The 17,901-nt window shown below is 43.4% G+C and overlaps 1 protein-coding gene across 16 annotated transcripts in view; it reads left to right on the top strand.

Moving 5' to 3' along the window:
* Nucleotides 1–4,232: 4,232 nt before the first annotated feature.
* Nucleotides 4,233–17,901, top strand: part of CLASP2 (cytoplasmic linker associated protein 2) — a 153,989-nt gene continuing 140,320 nt past the window's right edge. For 15 of the 16 annotated variants that reach the window (XM_075083525.1, XM_075083523.1, XM_075083520.1 and 12 more), the window contains exons 1-2: nucleotides 4,233–4,586; nucleotides 17,259–17,337. In XM_075083525.1, coding sequence (XP_074939626.1) covers nucleotides 4,392–4,586; nucleotides 17,259–17,337 — 274 coding nt within the window. In that variant the 5' untranslated portion in view covers nucleotides 4,233–4,391. The remainder of the gene's footprint in view (nucleotides 4,587–17,258; nucleotides 17,338–17,901) is intronic. The other variant, XM_075083527.1, reaches the window with a different exon arrangement.

Genomic DNA, 17,901 nt, shown 5'->3' with positions numbered 1-17,901 from the left:
GCTTAATTGCTCTACAAAATATTGTGCATTGTACAAATACACAAGAGTAGTGGATTTATGCTCACGTGCTTGCGTATCAAAAAGAAGATTGCATTCCAAAGGGAGCAATCTCCTTAACTGAGAATAAGAGGCTTTAGAAGGTCTTCGGCTTGAATGAAAATGCCTTCTTTTTGGAGCCGAGCCCACATCCCGAGGTGTAAAGTCCACTAGGACTTTGTGAGAACATCTAACAGCAAAACCATGTCCTTCGTCCGAGCTGGAGGGTTGCTCTAGATTCAGTGTTAGGGTGCAACTCTTGCCTTGTCAAAAAAAGAACCAAGTACCCAGAAGCTCTGTTTGCCAAATCAAAATGCTATTTGTTTGCAGAGGAAGAAATGAACCAATACTTAATGATCCCACAAAAAGAAATAATTCTGTTCTGTGCTAGGATGTCAGAAGAAATTGCCTTGATCTTATCAGAACACCTCGGCAATAAAAAGGCTATCAATTTGCTAGTGTTCTATCAGCGTCCCTGCAGTATAAAGGCACTAGTGCTGGCAGGTAGTAACAGGATGAAATACACAAGTCTAATCCTCTGATTTTACAGTGAGGCAATTATTTTCTCCTGTGTTTTCTAAGAAAACACTTATTACATGAAATGGAAAATGAAAAAAAGCCAGAAAAGCCACATATCCCAACATGGCTTTTTGCCCTTAACATAGCTTTGTGATGTCGTCTTTGGGTTGACAAAATAGTTCCAACATTTCAAGTGTGCATCTTGTTATACTTTACCCTCCTCCTCAGCTTCAGCACTATTCACAGCAATTAGATTACCTAATCAGTATACTTGCTTTGAATCAAGAGAAATTCAGAAAAGCTACTGCCACAAGCTTTACCCCCTCTTTTTGCTTAGGATTTTCTGTCTTAAGAGATTGACATTAACTTGGACTACAATGAAAGGTGAATTTTAAATTAAGTGTGGTTTTTTTTCAGAAAGTTTGGTGAACTGAAACTGTTTACAGCTCTTCATACTCCAAGAGTCCAATATCACCTACCCAGTTCTCTTCTATTTAGCCAATCTCATTATTAGCCAACAGTTACTTTTAAAACTTTCACAGCAAGACATTTGATTTTTAAACTCATAACACCAGTGAATCAGATTCTAGTGCACTGAAAAAAATGTAACAATGCAGTTCTATTGTTCCAACATTTATTTTTCCATTTCCATCAGTTTCTTGATTTCCATTTTCAATAAAAGCAATAAGCAATTCCATGTCAAGCGTTTATGACCTACCTTCGCAAATGGCATTGCACGCACAGGACAAGAACTATTCAGCTCCATCCAAAATTACAGTTCTTTATATGTGCACATGGAAATCCATTGTGAAAACATGATGAGCAGTTAATAATCTTCTTGTAAAACCAGCATAAGCTCCAAATACATACATTTCTGTTTTAAAGGCATCTATAATCTTTTCAACCATCTTCGTTACTGAAACGCCTAGGGACCGATCAAGCATGGGATCCCGAATTTGCCCTGTCACACCAAAATGAACAAAAGACTGTCTGTGGTCTTGCTTTCTGCTATGCCTGTGGACAGAGATCTCTCTTTTTTTTTTTCCAGATCAATTCCCTGAACTAGCCCTCTGCAAGGTCACACAGATGTCAGCGCGCAGCACAGAAAGGAAGTGCAAATTCCTGCAGATAGGATTTGTGAGAAGCAGACAAGTAGGACCACTGTAGCACCAATTTGGTTTGGTTTACACTGCTGTGAAACTGTAATTTGCAGGTGTGGTTCCTCAGTCCATTTATACCTACATCCTGCAGCCAAATAAAGGGAGTACCTCACTTTCCTGCAGTCTCACCCTTCCCCAGCGGTAGGACTAATGAGGCAAGCGAGACAGCCAGACTGTGCTGTCTTGAAACTAAGCTGAGCTTTCATGACACAACAGCTGTCATCGGAAAAGGTCCCACCAGCCCTCGTCTGTCCCCATGTAGCTTCTGGCTGTCTGCTTCTACTTTCCCTCTGCCAATTCTGGCACTTGCCTAACCCCAGAGTGAGGCAATTTAGGAATCTAAATCAGCAAAAAGCTAATTCTGTGGGGAAAAAAAGGGAGAAAAAAAAAGAAAAAAATTATCTCCCTGAATTTTTTAATCTAGTGTAAGAAAGGGAAGGATTGTACACATGACAGCAGGGGAAGAAAAGGACCGCCTGTACCAACAGCAGCTTGCAGTTTGGTATAACATTAATCCTCCTGGTATCAGAGAGGTGGTGGGCCAACATGACTGCCCGCTGCCATTGACAGGGGATGTTACACTTCCCATCTCCCATGTCTGTGCTTCTCCCCTTAGGACCTGTGAGCCGGCCCAGCTTACTGATACCAACTTGGATATTTAGCCCGTTAAATCAACCCAAAGCGGTCAGCACAGGACCCTGCACAGGTGACAAGGCTGGGCCACGCAGAGTGGCTTGGGCGTGAGGAGGAGGAAAGCGACACCGCTCTCCATTCCTTTTTCCACGTGTGAAAACTATCATGACCGTGTTTCCACAGGCTTGAGAGGCCACACAAACACACTGCAAGGACAAGACGAGGGAGGGAGCAGGACCTTTTCCCTAACCTCAAGGGGATTTGGCCCAGTTTAAACCAACCCTGCAACAACACCTCGAGCCACAGTCTCGAGGGTCTCGTTCTACATAAAGCCGGCTCCTGGTGGCCTACAGGTGGGCCCGTGCCGCCCGCCGAGCTGGCTCCGGGGGTCACCCCACCCCAAACCAGGGCAGGGGCTGGGCGGGAGGGGCCGCAGGGCTCCGCTCGGCCTCGCCGGGCAGGCGGCAGCTCCGCTTCGCCCTCCGCCTGTTCCGCCGCCCCACAGAGCTCTGCTTCCCGCACCGCTCCCTGTCACGCAGACTCCTTCCCTCGACCCCCGCGCCGCGGTGAGGGCAGGCGGGCAGCAGCCACGGTGAGGCACCAGCTACCCACTCCCGCCTGGGGGAGGAGGAGGACCGGACGCGGGGGCGCAGCAGCCAGCCCGGGGTATCCCCTCCCCTCAGCGCCGCAACGATGGCCCAGGCCATTGCCGCTCGCCTCGGGCTGGAGAAAGGAGCGATCCCCCCTGCCCTTTGGCAGGGCAGCCGCCTCAGTGCCACCGCCGGGAGCCGGCCGAGCCGGGGCGGAGGAGGGGGACGCAGGGCACCCCAGCACCCTTCCCGCCGCTTCCCCAGTTCCTCAACACTTCCCCCCCGCCGGGGCCCACAGGTCGCAGGCTGGCACCAGGAGGGGGAACGGACCGCGCTCCGCCCTCCCCTCTGCGGGCAGCAGCGCGGCGACCGCCTTCGGCAGAGCAGAGAGCGCATGCGCTGCCTGCCTTCCTCCACCGGGAGCGCGCAGCGCATCACCCACCCGCCGGCCCGCCGCAGCGCGGAGCGGGAAGAGCCAGGCGACCACGCGCGCGGTGCCGAGAGAAGCGGGGGGCGGGGTCGCGGCGCGCCACGCCTAGTCTCGCTGTGGCGCCGGTCGGGGCGGCGGGGGGGCGTGCAACTTCCACGGGACAGAGGCGGTGGCGCTGCAGCCAGGCGGAGCGTGAGCGGCTCCGTGGGGGCTCGCCCGTCCCGTCCCGTCCCGTCGCGGGGCTGACGGGGAAGAGCAGCGAGCAAGCGCTGAGCCCCACCGGAGCGAAGTTTCGAAGCTGCCCCGCAGGCGCGAGCAGGAGGGTCCGGAGGCCGCGGCGCCGGGAGCATGAGAGGTCCGCCCCGACCCCACCGCCGCCGCTGTGTCCGTGGGAGGACGGGCCGGTGCCCGCGGCGGTGAGAGGCGGCCCGGGGATCGCTGCTTGGCGCCTGCGGGCGGGAGGAAGAAGAGAGCGAGAGGCGGCGGCGGCAGGTCCCGCGGGGACCCCTCAGCCCACGGCTGCCCGCCCTCCCCTGCGGTGCCTTCGCTGAGCGCCGGTGCTTGTTCTCGGTCTGAATTTCCCTTACCCCCACCGGGGAGGAGGAGGAGGGGCGGCAGCGGCGGCGAGGACTCCTCCCGGGATCCCCTAGGACGACGCGGAGGCGGCTGGAAAGCCCCGAGCCCCGAGGAGGCGGCTCCCGCCGGCCCCTCCGCCCGCCGCTGCCTGCCGAGCCTTGCCCCTTCCTTTCCTGCCTCAGGCTTCACCTTGCGGGCAGGCTCCGGGCGGAGGCCGCAGGGAGCCGCCCCCGCCCCTGCCCGCGGCGGCGGCGCCGTGCGGTGCGTGCGCGCATGGGGGCGCCGGGCGCGGAGCCGGGGCGGAGAGGGCGCGGAGAGGCTTGGTGAGCGCCGCGGCCCTGCCGGGGATCGCCGCCCGGCCGGGCCTTCCCGCCCTGCCCCGGCCGCGCCGCCCAGCACGAAGCCGCGCCGCTCCTCTCCGAAAAAACTTTTCCGCAGCGGCCGAGGATGGAGCCCGGCGGTATGGATTATTTCTGCGACCAGGTACAGCAGAAGGACGTGGGCCGCAGGATGCAGGTCGGGCAGGAACTGCTGGAGTACCTCGGCGACCCGGCGAGGTCCCCCGATGTGGAGCAGGACCAGCAGCGCCTCGACAAAGTGATCGACGAATTAACAGGATGGGTCAACTCCAGTAATTTTAAGGTAAGGCTGGTCGGTGGGGCTTGGTACAGGAAGACCATGATTCATCATGGTAGGGAGATACAGAGCTCTGGGTTACTTTTTAATCGGATACGAGCAGAAATGAAACTACACTTATACCGGTTTTTATCCCTTCCTTCCCCCCCCCCCCCCCCCCCCAAGGGAAATTCAGAAATTTTGGGAGGGGTTGGTTAACGCTTTCGTTTCTATTCTCTTGTCCTAAAAGAAGCGATAATGGGATTTTTGGTTTTGCTTTTGTCATTGGTTAAACATTTTTGTGTATAATATTAAAAAGAAAAAACAACACCAAACCCCACGCAACTATTTTTACATACTTGGGTTGCGTTTCTTATTCTGAAATAAGATAGCCTGTGATTTATTTCTTTTTTTTTTTTTTACTACCACTCCCATTCCATGATCTCTGTACTTGGGTGTAATGTTTCACGGGATTGACATTTTTTTCTGTAGGCCGTAGAGTGGTGTTTCACCGCGTTTGTATTACACGGCATGCGTTTTATACCATTTAATGACTAATTTGCTTCTTGGGGTTCCCACTGTACGTTTAAAGTTGTTCGTGTCGCCTTCAGGTGACTTTCCTGTTCGTGGGAAGTTAAATAGCATCTGTACAGCCGCCCAATGATGACTCACGTTTTGATTATTTTTCTTTCCTGCGTTTTAGGCTGAGCTACAGGAAAACAAGCGGTTACACCTGCACACGTCTCTTGTAATAATTGTAATTTTTTCTGACGTTAGTCAGCCGATAAGGCGATTGACAGCGTAGTTTTACTGCCAAGGACAATCACATTCGCATTAGCGATTATTTTTTTTTCCTTTTTTTTTTTTCCCCTCCTCCCCCCTCCCCGGTGCGTGCGGTCCCCCGCTGGGCCAGGCCTGCGGGCCCGTCGCCGGGTGGCGGTGTTGGCCCGCCGTGCTGAGCTCGGCTCTGCTGGGCGGCGGAGAGCCGCCCTTCCCTCCCCGCTTATTCCCTTCCCTCGCTCGTCCTGCCTTGCCAGGCGATCGACTTGCACTTTGGGCCTCGGAACTTAGTCTAGTGAGGTTATTGTCATTTTTCGGTCTTTGCTTAGGCTCAGGAGGCAAACGTAGAAGTGACTTGTAAGGGCAGCGTGTTCACGAAACGGGGATTTTGGTTTTTTTTACTGCGTTGACTTTACAGCACTGTACTCGCCAGTGTTTGCACACACCGCTTCTGAGTTTGACGCTTGAAACTTAATAAGGCTTAACTCTGTTTGCACGTACGATTTACTTTTTTGGAAGCGTGTTTGTCATTAAAGGTCAGGTTAGCTTGAGGAAATAACATTATGTTGGACAAACGTAGTTTATTTGCTTTTAAATTCCTACTCTGAGGGCAGTTGTTCGTGATAACTGATTACTGTGAAACCTAGACAGGTCTTTAAAAATACCCTTTTGTGTAAAGAGGACTAGATATTTCTCTCAACAGGGTAATCTAAAAGACTTTTCCTTATGCTTTTAAATTGACAAAATTGGGCGTTAATACTTGAAATTTGCTTTTCAAGATATATTTTTCATAACGCAAGACATTCTGCTTGCTGTTGATGTGACAGCAAGCAGATGTGACAGAAATCCTTGGCTCTTGGGACTGTAGGATGAATGAGGAATATGCAGTACTCCTGATCACAAGGCTCCATCATACAAGATGAGCATAAGAGTATTACAAATTCTAGGAGGAGTTTTAAAATAGCTTGCATAATTAATTTTTTTCCCCTCTTCTCTATGTCCACTTATTGGTGGCTCTTTATACATACAACATTCAAGTTTTAAGCATATTATATACATTATATTAACTGCAGCAGCACAAGATCTTGGATGTTTTGCTTATGATCAGTTCCAGTGTTCCTGGCTGTGGTGGTGACTGCCAGCATCTGCTGCTTTTCAAAAAGGAAATTAAAAATATTCTAGAAGGCTGTGGTTTCCATCTCACGTTTTTTCTCGTACAAGCATAGGTGTTACATGTTCAAATGTTAGATCTGAGTTTGTTGTTAAACTCGGGGCCTGAGTAGTATCATACAGTAATGAGCAGCACAGGCTTACATGTATTCTCAGGAAAAATATTAATCTTTACTTTTGATTACTGTGTTGTCAATAATTTGTTGGTTACCCTTTCCTCTGCTGAGGAATGGATATGTAGAGCACTTAAACAATTCTGCTTATCATATCTTTCTACTTATATCTTGCTAAAGGTCTTGCAGGACTTCAAAGTCCCGAAGTAATTAATCCCTCCCTGTTGACCTGGCTGTTTAATTCAGCAGTGATAATGGCTCATGCGACTGGTTTGTTTATCAGAACTGCTGAGTAAGATGAATTGGAGTGACAAGTGGGGAATGCTGGAGGAAGTTTTGAGGGGGAACATGATTTCCACTGTAGGTGACCGGTATGGATCATGAGGGAATAACTCATGTAACTTGCCCTGGACATGCCGTATTCTTCCCTTCATGCAAGAACTTGTCTCTTTCTGCATGCAGTGCACTCTGCTGACCATATGAAAGAGGAGATGCATGATCCTGGAGCTCTAGGCTCAAGTCTATGCTGTGCATGAGAAGAGAAAACTTTCCATGAAATGCCACCCTGGAGAGTCCCTTCCTCACATAACCAAAAGGGAAAGGATCTGGAAGGAGTAGGAATAGGAGGATTGATCGACAGACTTAATGAGCAGGGAGAAAAGAAGAGGTGTTCAGTAAATGAGTATGGACTTGCTATCAGCAAGGTTGAATTAACTTGGCTCAAAAAGATTTTGGTCATTCAAAGACTGCTTTTGCTTTTCTGAAGTTTGTGGCTATTTGTAGTGGTTTAATAAATAATCTGGCTGTTCCAAACAAAGAAAGCAGATAGGAATATTTCTGAGTTCATCCACCTCACTGAAGCAGAAAACACAATTACCAGTTTGAGTTACTGGTAAATCAAAAAGGTGGGATTAGGAATGTGTTGACTCATCTGCAAATGGTATGGATTTCTAGTGAAAGTTGTTTGCAGAATGCAGGGAGTGACCTAGAGAGAGAGAGATGAGTCATCTTTAAAGGCTGACCTTAATGGTGTGTTATGGGGACTTCAGTTCCAATGCCTGTGCAGTGAGTGGTAAATTGGCTTGCAAAGACCGTTGAAAAGTTTGCAATACCAGGGAGTACCCAGATGATGTGCATAATTTAAGCTTTTATTTTGGGTCTCATTAGAATGGAAGAGTTGCTCAGTGAACTGAAATTTTTTGGCTTGGTGTCCTGGTACCATAACGTGCTGTATTTCATATTGGTTGGGACTGACCTCTCTCCTCCTACAATACAGAGCTTTAGTTTTGGGGTGGGTTTTTTGTTCATTTGTTGGTTTGGGTTTTTTTGTTTGGGGGTCCCCTCCCCCCAAATGACTTTGCAAGGCTGTGAGGAATAGTGGAGAAAAAAAGGGCTTTGAATTCTTAATTTTTTTTTCAGGAGCAGGTAAGTTGGATGCAAAGTAATAGGAGTTGGGTGATGGTATTATTCTGCTGGTTTTTGTTCTCATCAAACTCTGAAATATTTGGCACTCTCAGAAAATTGGAACATTGCTTATGTTTGAGTTCACTCTCAGGTGAACTTCAAGCAGTAAATTAATTCCCCATTCTGAGAGTATCACTACTGATAGATATTTGCTGGCTTTACTGGGTTAGCCTGGATGCTAACCCGTGTATACATGAGGTTCAATTAACACATCTCTTATGCCTCTTGTACTCGATAGTAACTTGAAATAATTGCAAGATTATCTAACTTTGTACAGTCTGGTGGCTCAAACTGTTCTGTGTCTGCCTTGAGTAAGTTATCTGGAAATCTGCTTTGAACTTCTGCTAAAGACATGGGATGGAGAAATACTACTTACTTACCCTTGTAAAATTTACTTTTTGAGAAATAAGGCCACATTTTGGTTCTTCATGCAAATCACACCTCATCAGAAGTAGTAAAAACATATGACTAAAATTCTGGTAGTTCCTCAAGGTAATATTATGTGAGAAGATTAATCAGTAATGCTTGTGAGTGTGAGTCATCTTTGGATTTCTTACCTTTGTAGTTGATATTTTAACTTGTTTCATCCCTCAACTGCAGTAGTAAAATAATTAATAATCACTGTTTTTGTGTCAGAGCAGCAGATTGCTTGCCATGCAAAGAAAAAGATCAGATTTCACGCTGTCTGTTTCTGATAGTGTGGATAATCTGTTTCTTTTAGGCAAATTCTTGGAGTTATCTTTTATTCTATGCTTCCTGTAGAGTGAGATTTTTTCTTAGCCTTGTTTGTCTCAACACCAAATACTGAAGGATACTAAAATACCAGCAATGTTGTTGTTGCATTTTTGTATTTCCTTGGTTTGGCAAGTATTTATTTTGGTTTCTGTTTAGTTCAACAGAAGGCCAGCAGGAGGAGCTTTCAGTTTCCAGAAAGGAAGGGAAGATTTCAACTGTGATTTTGCAAATAGTTAAGAGAAGTGGTTAGGACGTTTGTCTGAAGTCCTTGCAAAAAGATAGCAGCAGTTATAACTTTTTTGACTGCATGCAAGTGTGTGAGGTGGTAGCTAGAATTTTACAGTTATTTGAACAAAATGCAGATACTGAGATCTGGGGGGAGGGAAGAGGTAATAAAATGTGAAGTCCTACATTTCAGTAAGAATAATAGAACACACAAGTGCAGGATGTGGAGCATGTGATTGAGTAGCCACTCTTAGGAAGAAAATGCATGGGTTATTTTGGATCTGAAGTTGAACACAAGCCAACATATGCTACACAAAAGGCAAATATGCTGTACTGAGTTGTAGGACTGTAACCTTCAGGACAGAAGAATGGAATAAAAGAGGACCCAACTCAGCCTTTGTTTTTCAGTTACTCTATAGATCCTGGTATTTCCTTAGTCTTTGTTAGCAACTAGTGGTAATTTAAATGTCTTTGTTGGAGGAGAAATGTTTGACTTTGAGCTCTTTGCTGAATTTCATTATTCCTTTCAAGTTGTTTGTTTCATCTTGGCTATGTGGGAGCTACATCCTTATTTCTATGTAATGAGAAAGCAGTTTGACCTGTCCATGTATGAATCCAGTTTCAGTTTTCAAGCTCAATGATTCGATTCTTGAGTAATAATTATTAGTTTTTCATGTATTATTTATGTTGTTTATAGAATGTTAAACTATTGAATGTTAGCCAAATAATCAAAGCAGATCTCCAGAAGACAAGGGAAACTTGCAAGAAGCTTTAATTATTTTAAGTTCAATTAAAACTAATTTTCCCCAACCTTTAATTAGGAATGTGGAATATATAGTCTCAAACTCTCTGGCATCTCCTCCAGAGGTGGAATTGACAGTTCTCAATTGTTTTGCAGCTTCAGTTTGTGTAATCCAGCCTAACTGTAGTCCCTGTTGAAATAGCAGCTCTGCTTCTCCTGTGGCCAGGCATTCTCGCTGTTGTTCTTGAGGCAATTAACTCTCTGCTGATGTTGAATTCATTTTCCAATGTTTCAACAATCTGGTTTGACTGATGCTACAGGAGATCTAAGTGCACCAGATCGAATATGACTGCAAGTCAAGAGGGAGAACAGGGCTATCCCTTTTTGTCTGCAGTTTGCTTGATTTGGGTGTGAAGAGAGATCCTTTCCAAGCTCTGGGCAGTGTGTAAGAGGAGAGGTGCATCCTTCAGAACAGAATTCACAGCAGTCAACGTGCGTGACCCATACGTAGTACGACATCCATTTTTAGCAGCACTGCTGAGTTAAGCAGTTTCTTTCCCTGGCTGCTGAACTGTGATAGTGCATCATGCCTTCGTTGCTCTGATGCGAGCACTTGTGAGGCTGCACAGTAAACAGACTCAGGGAAGAGATCTGACTGAGAAGATGCTTTTCCTTGTTCATGTGTTGGTCTGGTTTCCTAAAGCTGGTTACTATTCAGCTACATGAATACTTGTTTCTTTACAGTAGAGGAGCTGGTGCAGGGGTAGGAGTAAGTAGTAGAGAATGGGAATTGCTGTACATTTTGTACAATTTAAATAAGAGGAAATGGGAAAGAAAATGAGACCTTGGGCACGAAAAGAATGATATTCTTTTGGAAGAACTAAGTCTTAGAATAGAGTGTTTGTTTTGCTCCATCAACATACTTAGAAATGCTTTCAAGTGCAATTTTCTTTGGGGGAAAAAGCGCTTTTTAAAAAATTACTTAATCTCAAGAGAAATACCATACATCTCATTGTCTTCCCACTGAGTCCTGCTTTTAAAGAGGCTCTGTCTTCAGACTTTTTCCACTGCAGCACATAAAGTTATTAAGCCAGACAGTCTCAAAAAGATGATGGCTTCAAATGTCAGGTGTTACTATATCACACTTTTGTTATATGCTCACTGGCCTTGGTACAATGTCTATGAAAAATTTGTGATGATGGTCAGGAGAGGAACATCTAATGTACGTATGAAGCAAACTGTAGATATTCCTGTAATGGATCAAGCTGAAGGCAGTATGTGATGTATTTTAGAGTACTGATCACTGTCCACAGAATACACAACAACTTGGAGATCCCATTTTCACTCCGAACTGAAGTTAGTTTGAAGATCATGAGAGATTTTGAATAACATATTCTATTATATTTTTATATATTCTAAATATAGAAGGTTGTAAATGTTTTTCCAGTAACCATTTTGAGTGTCACGCTAATGTGTTCTCCAAAATTGGGTAAATGTTTCTTAATTAATGTGGGGGGAATGAATGTTACAGTTCCCATCATGGGGAAAGGGCAGTAAAACTTCTTTTTTTTTAATAAGCTTTAAAAATTTTTATGGCAGCACTATGCTTGCTTGTTTTGGCTGCTATACAGGAGAGGTCAAAATAACAAGGACCTCCCAGAGCTATGCCTGTTGAGAAGGACCTCTGAAGAAACCAAGCCTTTTCAGTGCTGAGCTACACTCACTGGTCTTTGGATAAATGTGGGTGATTCATTCAGTAATCCTCTGCTAGTGTGGTTACTTACACTGCGACGCTGAAATGATTTGTGGTTGGCCATCACAGAAGGATAATGAAAGGAAGGTTATCATATGAAGCTTGGTAGTTTATATCCCTTTTGAGACAGGGTTGCAGCTGCTGTGTAGTTTTAATAGTAGCAAAGATTTGATACTCTCTGGAGAATCTTGGCTTGTAGTCCAAATTATAGTTGCAAAACATTGCTTTGAAGTTGGTAAACTTGCATTTTTAGATAGAGGAGGCTCTGCATCTGCTAAAGAACTCGTGGCTCAAATTGTTGAGCTTGAAGACTTTGTGTTACATTACCAGCAACCCCTCTCTCTCCTTGCAATGTGAAGTGATGTGATATACATGAGGGGGAAAAAAAAAGATTGTACACATCTTTGGAAGTGTGTCATTTGTACCCTTGAAGATGAAAGAAGCAAGAGTATGGAAATAATGCTTTCTTGTCAGCTAACATATCTGAAGTACAGATGATGTGTGCAGTAGCTTCAGCAGCTGGGACTGCAGTTTTGGCTGCTGTCAGCAGAGGCAGCTGCCCAACTGCTACTGAGTGGGAGGATTGCAGCAATGTGTTTTCTTGTACAAGGGAGCTTGGAGTCTGAAGATGACCCAGATGGGACTGAAGAACGACCTGGGTTGAAGAAATGACCCAGGAAAATGGAAGCGTCCTTCCCTGGGAAGCTGTTCCCAGGGGCAGCTTTGGGGTTAAGGGAGGGAGTGGAATATGGGTAGATCTCGGTGAAGGGGTGATTAGGAGAGAATTGCAGTGGGAAATGGTGAAGGGAGCAAAAGGTGGTTGAGCATCCTGTGAGATAGGAGAGAATTGTGTTCCGGGGGATGAGTAAAGAGAACTAGGAACAAGAAACTTCAAGAAGTGAAGCAGAAGAGACCGCATGTACATATGCGGTTTTGTCTCATGTTTAGATACTTGCAAGGTGCTTGAGGTAATTTGAGAATTGAGGAATGACACCTTTGGGTTTGGCTGACAATACTTAAACAATCTCATTATGATTTGCATATCTCTTGTTCCAGCATTGCAATGCTGCAACAATGCTTGTTCTTGCAGGATGTGGTTGTTCAGCATGCTGTTTTGTGTTTCAGTAGATTGTCAGTGATACCACAGCTGTCCCCATGGTGACAGGAAGTCCAATACCTTAACTTCATTCTTTTGGAGTTCCAGATAGTGACCTCCATAATAGCCCCATTAAATTCTCATGACTAGTTTGCAGATCATGATCTGCAGAATCCATATTTCCATATACAGTTCAGATATCCTATGGCCAAATCCAAGGACATTCATATTACGGTCATTTGGCAGCTTATGTAACTAGAAATGGTTTCCTGGTAGTGTCCTGCCCCTAGATGTCCTGCACAGGGATGGGAAATTGCAGAATCATGGTGGGAATAATAGTAAGCATGCATGGTTAACTAGATACAGTTTGAAGAACAGTATTTCTTTTCCTAGCAAGCATTTAGATGCCTGGAAGTTGCCCACAGAAGAGCAGTAGCAGTGCTGGAAAGAATATGCCGATGGAGAGCTGGAAAAGGAACAAGCTGCAGAGCAAGAAATAGGCTCAATTCCTAATCACTGGCTCAATTCATAATCTTATTTTCGTTGGAAATCTTGATTTCATTAAGTGTCTGGTCCTTTCCAGAACAGATAAAATATTTCTCGGTTGAGTTGGCAATTTTGTTGTGACCTGAGAAGTTGATGGTCCTGAACACTGGCTTGTTAAAGAGTAGCTCAACAATTAACCAAATCCAGTTCAAATAAGCCTATACTTTTTTCCTACTGTGAACCTCAAAAGCAGTGTTTAAATGCATCAAACAATAGTGAGTTTATGAATCAGTCTCAACACACAAAGGCTGTTTATATGCAGCACGCAAAAGACTTAGTGAATTCAGAGTAGGAAACAGATCCAATTATTTTAATTGCAGAAGAAATACATCCCTCACTGAAACTGGTGGGGAAGGAGCCATGATGCTGGTGAGAAGTTTTTCTGTTGATAGTGGAGAGCCTGTGCTGGTACGTGGTCCCACACAGTGTCAGAGGGCTTGGAACCTTCTTCTTGCAGATCAGTTCTGCCTCGACTTGTGACTTTTCTTTTTTTAAATGCTGCTTATGTGACCCTATATCACTTGTTGGGGACTCCTTCCAAAGGGCTGCTTGGGTACTGCACTGGTGATACTTGCCTGGAGATAGCGAAACTCAGAACATTGTGTATCAAAGCAGAGAAATGTTAAGACCGATTCACAAAACAATAAGAGCTAGTTTATTTGGTGTACTCCACTGTGTAGCGGTACTCTTCAGCTGACTCATTTTTGAAATGTGAAATGAGAATGTGAAAGAATGAGAGCCAGTTCTGTAGCTAGAGCAGTTTTCTATTACTTCAAGCCGGAGGTCACATCATACATTCTCACTCTGCAGATATCATGGCATTTCATACCTGTTATCTTTTCAAAGCTGCAGACCACAGAGGACTTTGTATGAGCTAAAGATTAACCATCATGTTGTAGGTGTGAGACTGCCCCTTTAGCACTCTAGTAACCTGTTCCCTTACCTCTTATCTGTAAAGGTCTCATGTTAAAGGGATGAGAATTTCACAGCAGTGTTTGTTACTTTTCCATTTCTTAAAGCCAGGGCTAGTCTCGTATCTTACTCTGACTTAGAAAGGTAACTGCTGAAAGCTTTATTTCATCCCATGCAGTCTGGACTATACATTTTCACACAATAAGGATGTCACAAGACAAAGCTACTTATCAGGATATTTAAATTTATAGTACTTACTGAAGTGGCTTTTGTATGCTATTTATTGAAGTATAACCCCTACCACATTCATTAAGTAAATCTTTGATAGGGAGTTACCAACTGCAGAGCCAATGCCATATTGACAACTGCTTGAATGGTTAATCACGGTAAATGTGACTTGTGTCATAAGAGGTGGTTAAACTTTATCCATTCACAGGGAGGGATGAAAAAATTCAGAATATGTAGGCATTATCTCAGTGGGTGCTCTTGATCAAAATAAAATACACTGACACGTATGAAATACAAGTGATAGATTCTTTGTTGTCAGAACAGTCATGGTACGATGAATAGCTGGTTCTCTGGTAGTTATCAAGCCTCTGACCCTTAGGTATATGGAGGTTCAATTATTCAATATGGCCGCTGTTTCTACCCAGGTGAAACTCTGAAAACAAACAATCCCTGCCCCCTCAACCAGCCCCCCCCGCCCAACCAACCAATCAACAAAAAAAGGCAAAAAAATCCCACAGAAACACCTCAAAAACCTAGAGGCTAAGCACTGGAGAAATTAAAAAATACTCTCCATCTTACTCAGAACTCTATTTTGGGATTAGTAAACAGTAGGTGTGTAGTGAAAAACAGCCGTGCATGCTTTCCTTTTTTTGAATCTCTAAGCTGCTGCTGTTCTGAATGGTAGAAGTCCTCAACAGAGATTTTAGAAAGATAATCAAATGTGCAGAAAAGAGAGAGACTTTCTGTAAGTATCTTTACAGAAGGAGAGGCTGTGGTTTGTGCATTAATAGACCCCAAAATATTTGCACAGGAAAGGCATATCAAAATTGTCACTGGAAGACAAGTCTAAGGTGGGGCTTGTAGTCAGGAAACAGAAGCATAGGAAAGCAACATATATCTGGATGAATATCTCATTTCTTTCAGGCATCACTTTTTAGACTGAGATTTTGTCTCGGGTCTCATATAGTTTGACAGTCTGGTAAAGAACATTAAAGGAAAGAGCTTTTGGGAAGCCTTGACATTACCATAAAAGCTGACATATTTTTTGTCTAAGTAAGTTTTCAATTACAGTATTCTGTTTTTTCACCCTAAGTCATGGTTGCAGTCAACTGTTGCCATCCACTTATATTTGCTATTCTCTGTTTTAGTATGTAATAAAATAGTGTAATTTCCAAGTTGTACCAATTTGGAACTGTTTTGTACTTCCTGTTTAAAAGGAGATCTATTGTACTAATACAGAATTTATTAAAATCCGCTTACTTATGTGGTTGCTTCAGATCCTAGATTTTATGGGGACCTTATTTGTCTAGTTTCCTGCAGGGGAAAAAAGGCTCACGTGACCCTGTGTGTGTGGGCCATGTGTATTTACATTCATCTCCAGTCAGATTTTTTTTTGGCCTGTTGTTTAGTGTGGACAATTGTGACAGATAAGGATCTTAAGGAAACAGAGTTGTCCAAGAAAATGTGGTTCCAAGTTTTATGACAACAAATAGCTAATAGAGGGGAGTAATGCTGCTCATGTCGTCATGGGGAAAAGACACGCAGTGTGTCTCTTAGTTGAAACTAAAGAGGAAGAAAAATGGTTATGAATGCCCGAGCTTCAGGAGGTCATTCCTTTGGCATTTGTACCTTCATGGGCAGCAAATTGAGTTAACAAAAGATGTGGAAGTGCAGGTTCTGATGCTCATGATAAACTATTATGGGAAAATGAAGAAAGAAGTCTTTGAACAGTACGTGGAAGAATTAAGGGCAAAAAAAAAAGTGACTTGACTTATTCAAGTAATAAAACTGATCATTTCTGATCATCTTTTTGTTTCTGTGTTAGTAGATATTGTCTTGTCATCTACTGCCGGTTCATAGAGGGGAAGTTCCTCACAATCCCAGTAGTATTTTGAGTATTTTGAACTTCCTTTTATTTTATGTTGGGTGTTTTTGTTTTGGGTGGCTTTTTTTTGAACAAGAGCAAATGAAAAGAAATAAAACTTCCCTGGCTTAACAAGCAGGTGGACAAATGGTGTGGTCTGAACTGCTAGGGAGCATAGTATTAGGTTCTGGCAGTTGTTTTCTTTTGGGAGTTTAGAAAATAATGTAATGACCTTAGTGGATGAGTTAAGTAGCTTTGCTGAAGTAAGCTCTTAGCATCTGGGAAATTGTTTAAACCATGTCTGATGGGTTGTTTTTATTTTTCTTTTTTTTTTTATTTTTCCAGTCTGTATTCGTAGTTATGTTTGGGGGCTTGCTTAGTTTTGTATTAAGTTGTTTGCTTTTTATGAGTCTGGTAATCACACATACCCCCCCTTTCTCTTTTATGTGCTGGTTTTGTTTTGTTGGTTGTTTTTTTGATTGTTTGTTTGTTTTTTTTGTTGTTAAGGCATTCTGTTTTTGCTCAGCAGTGTAGAAACCTGGTAGAGGAAGCAAGGCCTATTTCAATGGTACCTACTTCAAAGGAATTTTTATTTTCAGTTAATACTGAGTTAGACTTCTAGACTAATCTTCTTTAAAGAAAATGAGGGACAGAACTGCAGTCCTCACACATGATCTAGAGTAGGGGGAGAAAAAAACCCCAAACAAAAACTTGTTCCAACTCCTTAGTCCTCATAATTATTAATTTGAATTTTAATCATTTGTAGCTGATAATACTAAAACATTGGATTTCTAATATTTATTTTCTTTCTGTTTAAGACAAGTACTGAAAAATCTGAACTGTTCTGGTATATGTAAATATACTCAATCTATTCCAAATGTATTCTGATAATTTTGTCTTAATGAAAGCTTTCAAGGAATTATCAGCTCTCTAACTGGAACTTTAATTTATCTTTAGGTTAAGATACTGTCTTTCAGCATGCTTGCATATGTACGTCTAATTTCTTTAAAATATATTCTAAAGAATTCTTTAGTGACTTGTTTTGTATATCTAATGCTTTTTTTTCAACAGGTAGCTTTACTGGGATTAGATGTTTTAGGTGCCTTTATTGACAGACTATCAGGACGCTTTAAATCCTATATAGGAACTGGTAAGTAAAATATAACTTTCTTCTTAAGACCAAAAATTAAAAGACACTTTTTTCCCCTCTCCTCCCCTAGTAGCTGAAGTAGAACATGTTGAAAGCTTTCTGAGCTAATTATAATATATTTGTAGGCATCTTATTGCTGTTGTTGGAATTGAAATAGTTTTATATTAACTTGTAAGTATTCATTTTTCATGCAATTACTAATTTCTAGGTGGTGGTTGGGAGTTTTTAAAGGTTCCAGGAATATCTTTTCAGTAATTAGTTTCAAGCTAAAGAGCTGGTTACCACTCCCCAAGACAGTCATCCAAAAATTGCAATGGAACATAAGTGTTACCTTTAACTTGGTGTTAAAGATCAAAGGTTTTATTTGCAGATCACTTTATTTAGAGCCTTATGTCTGCTGAAGCCTGTGGTCTCAGAGGACTATGTGGTCCACCTCCTGTTAGATAACTGGACTGTATGTAGCTTTTAGTAGCCTAAAGTTTTTATGGGATGAAAAAAAGTCCTAACTGTTATTGTTGTGTGAAATGTTTGCTCGAATGAATTTCGAAGTAATGGATCTACATG

This window comes from Phalacrocorax aristotelis, chromosome 2 (genome assembly GCF_949628215.1).
Source record: "Phalacrocorax aristotelis chromosome 2, bGulAri2.1, whole genome shotgun sequence".
NCBI lineage: Eukaryota > Metazoa > Chordata > Aves > Suliformes > Phalacrocoracidae > Phalacrocorax > Phalacrocorax aristotelis.
Note: the sequence above shows the minus strand (reverse complement) of the source record. Positions and strands in the feature narration are given on the sequence as shown.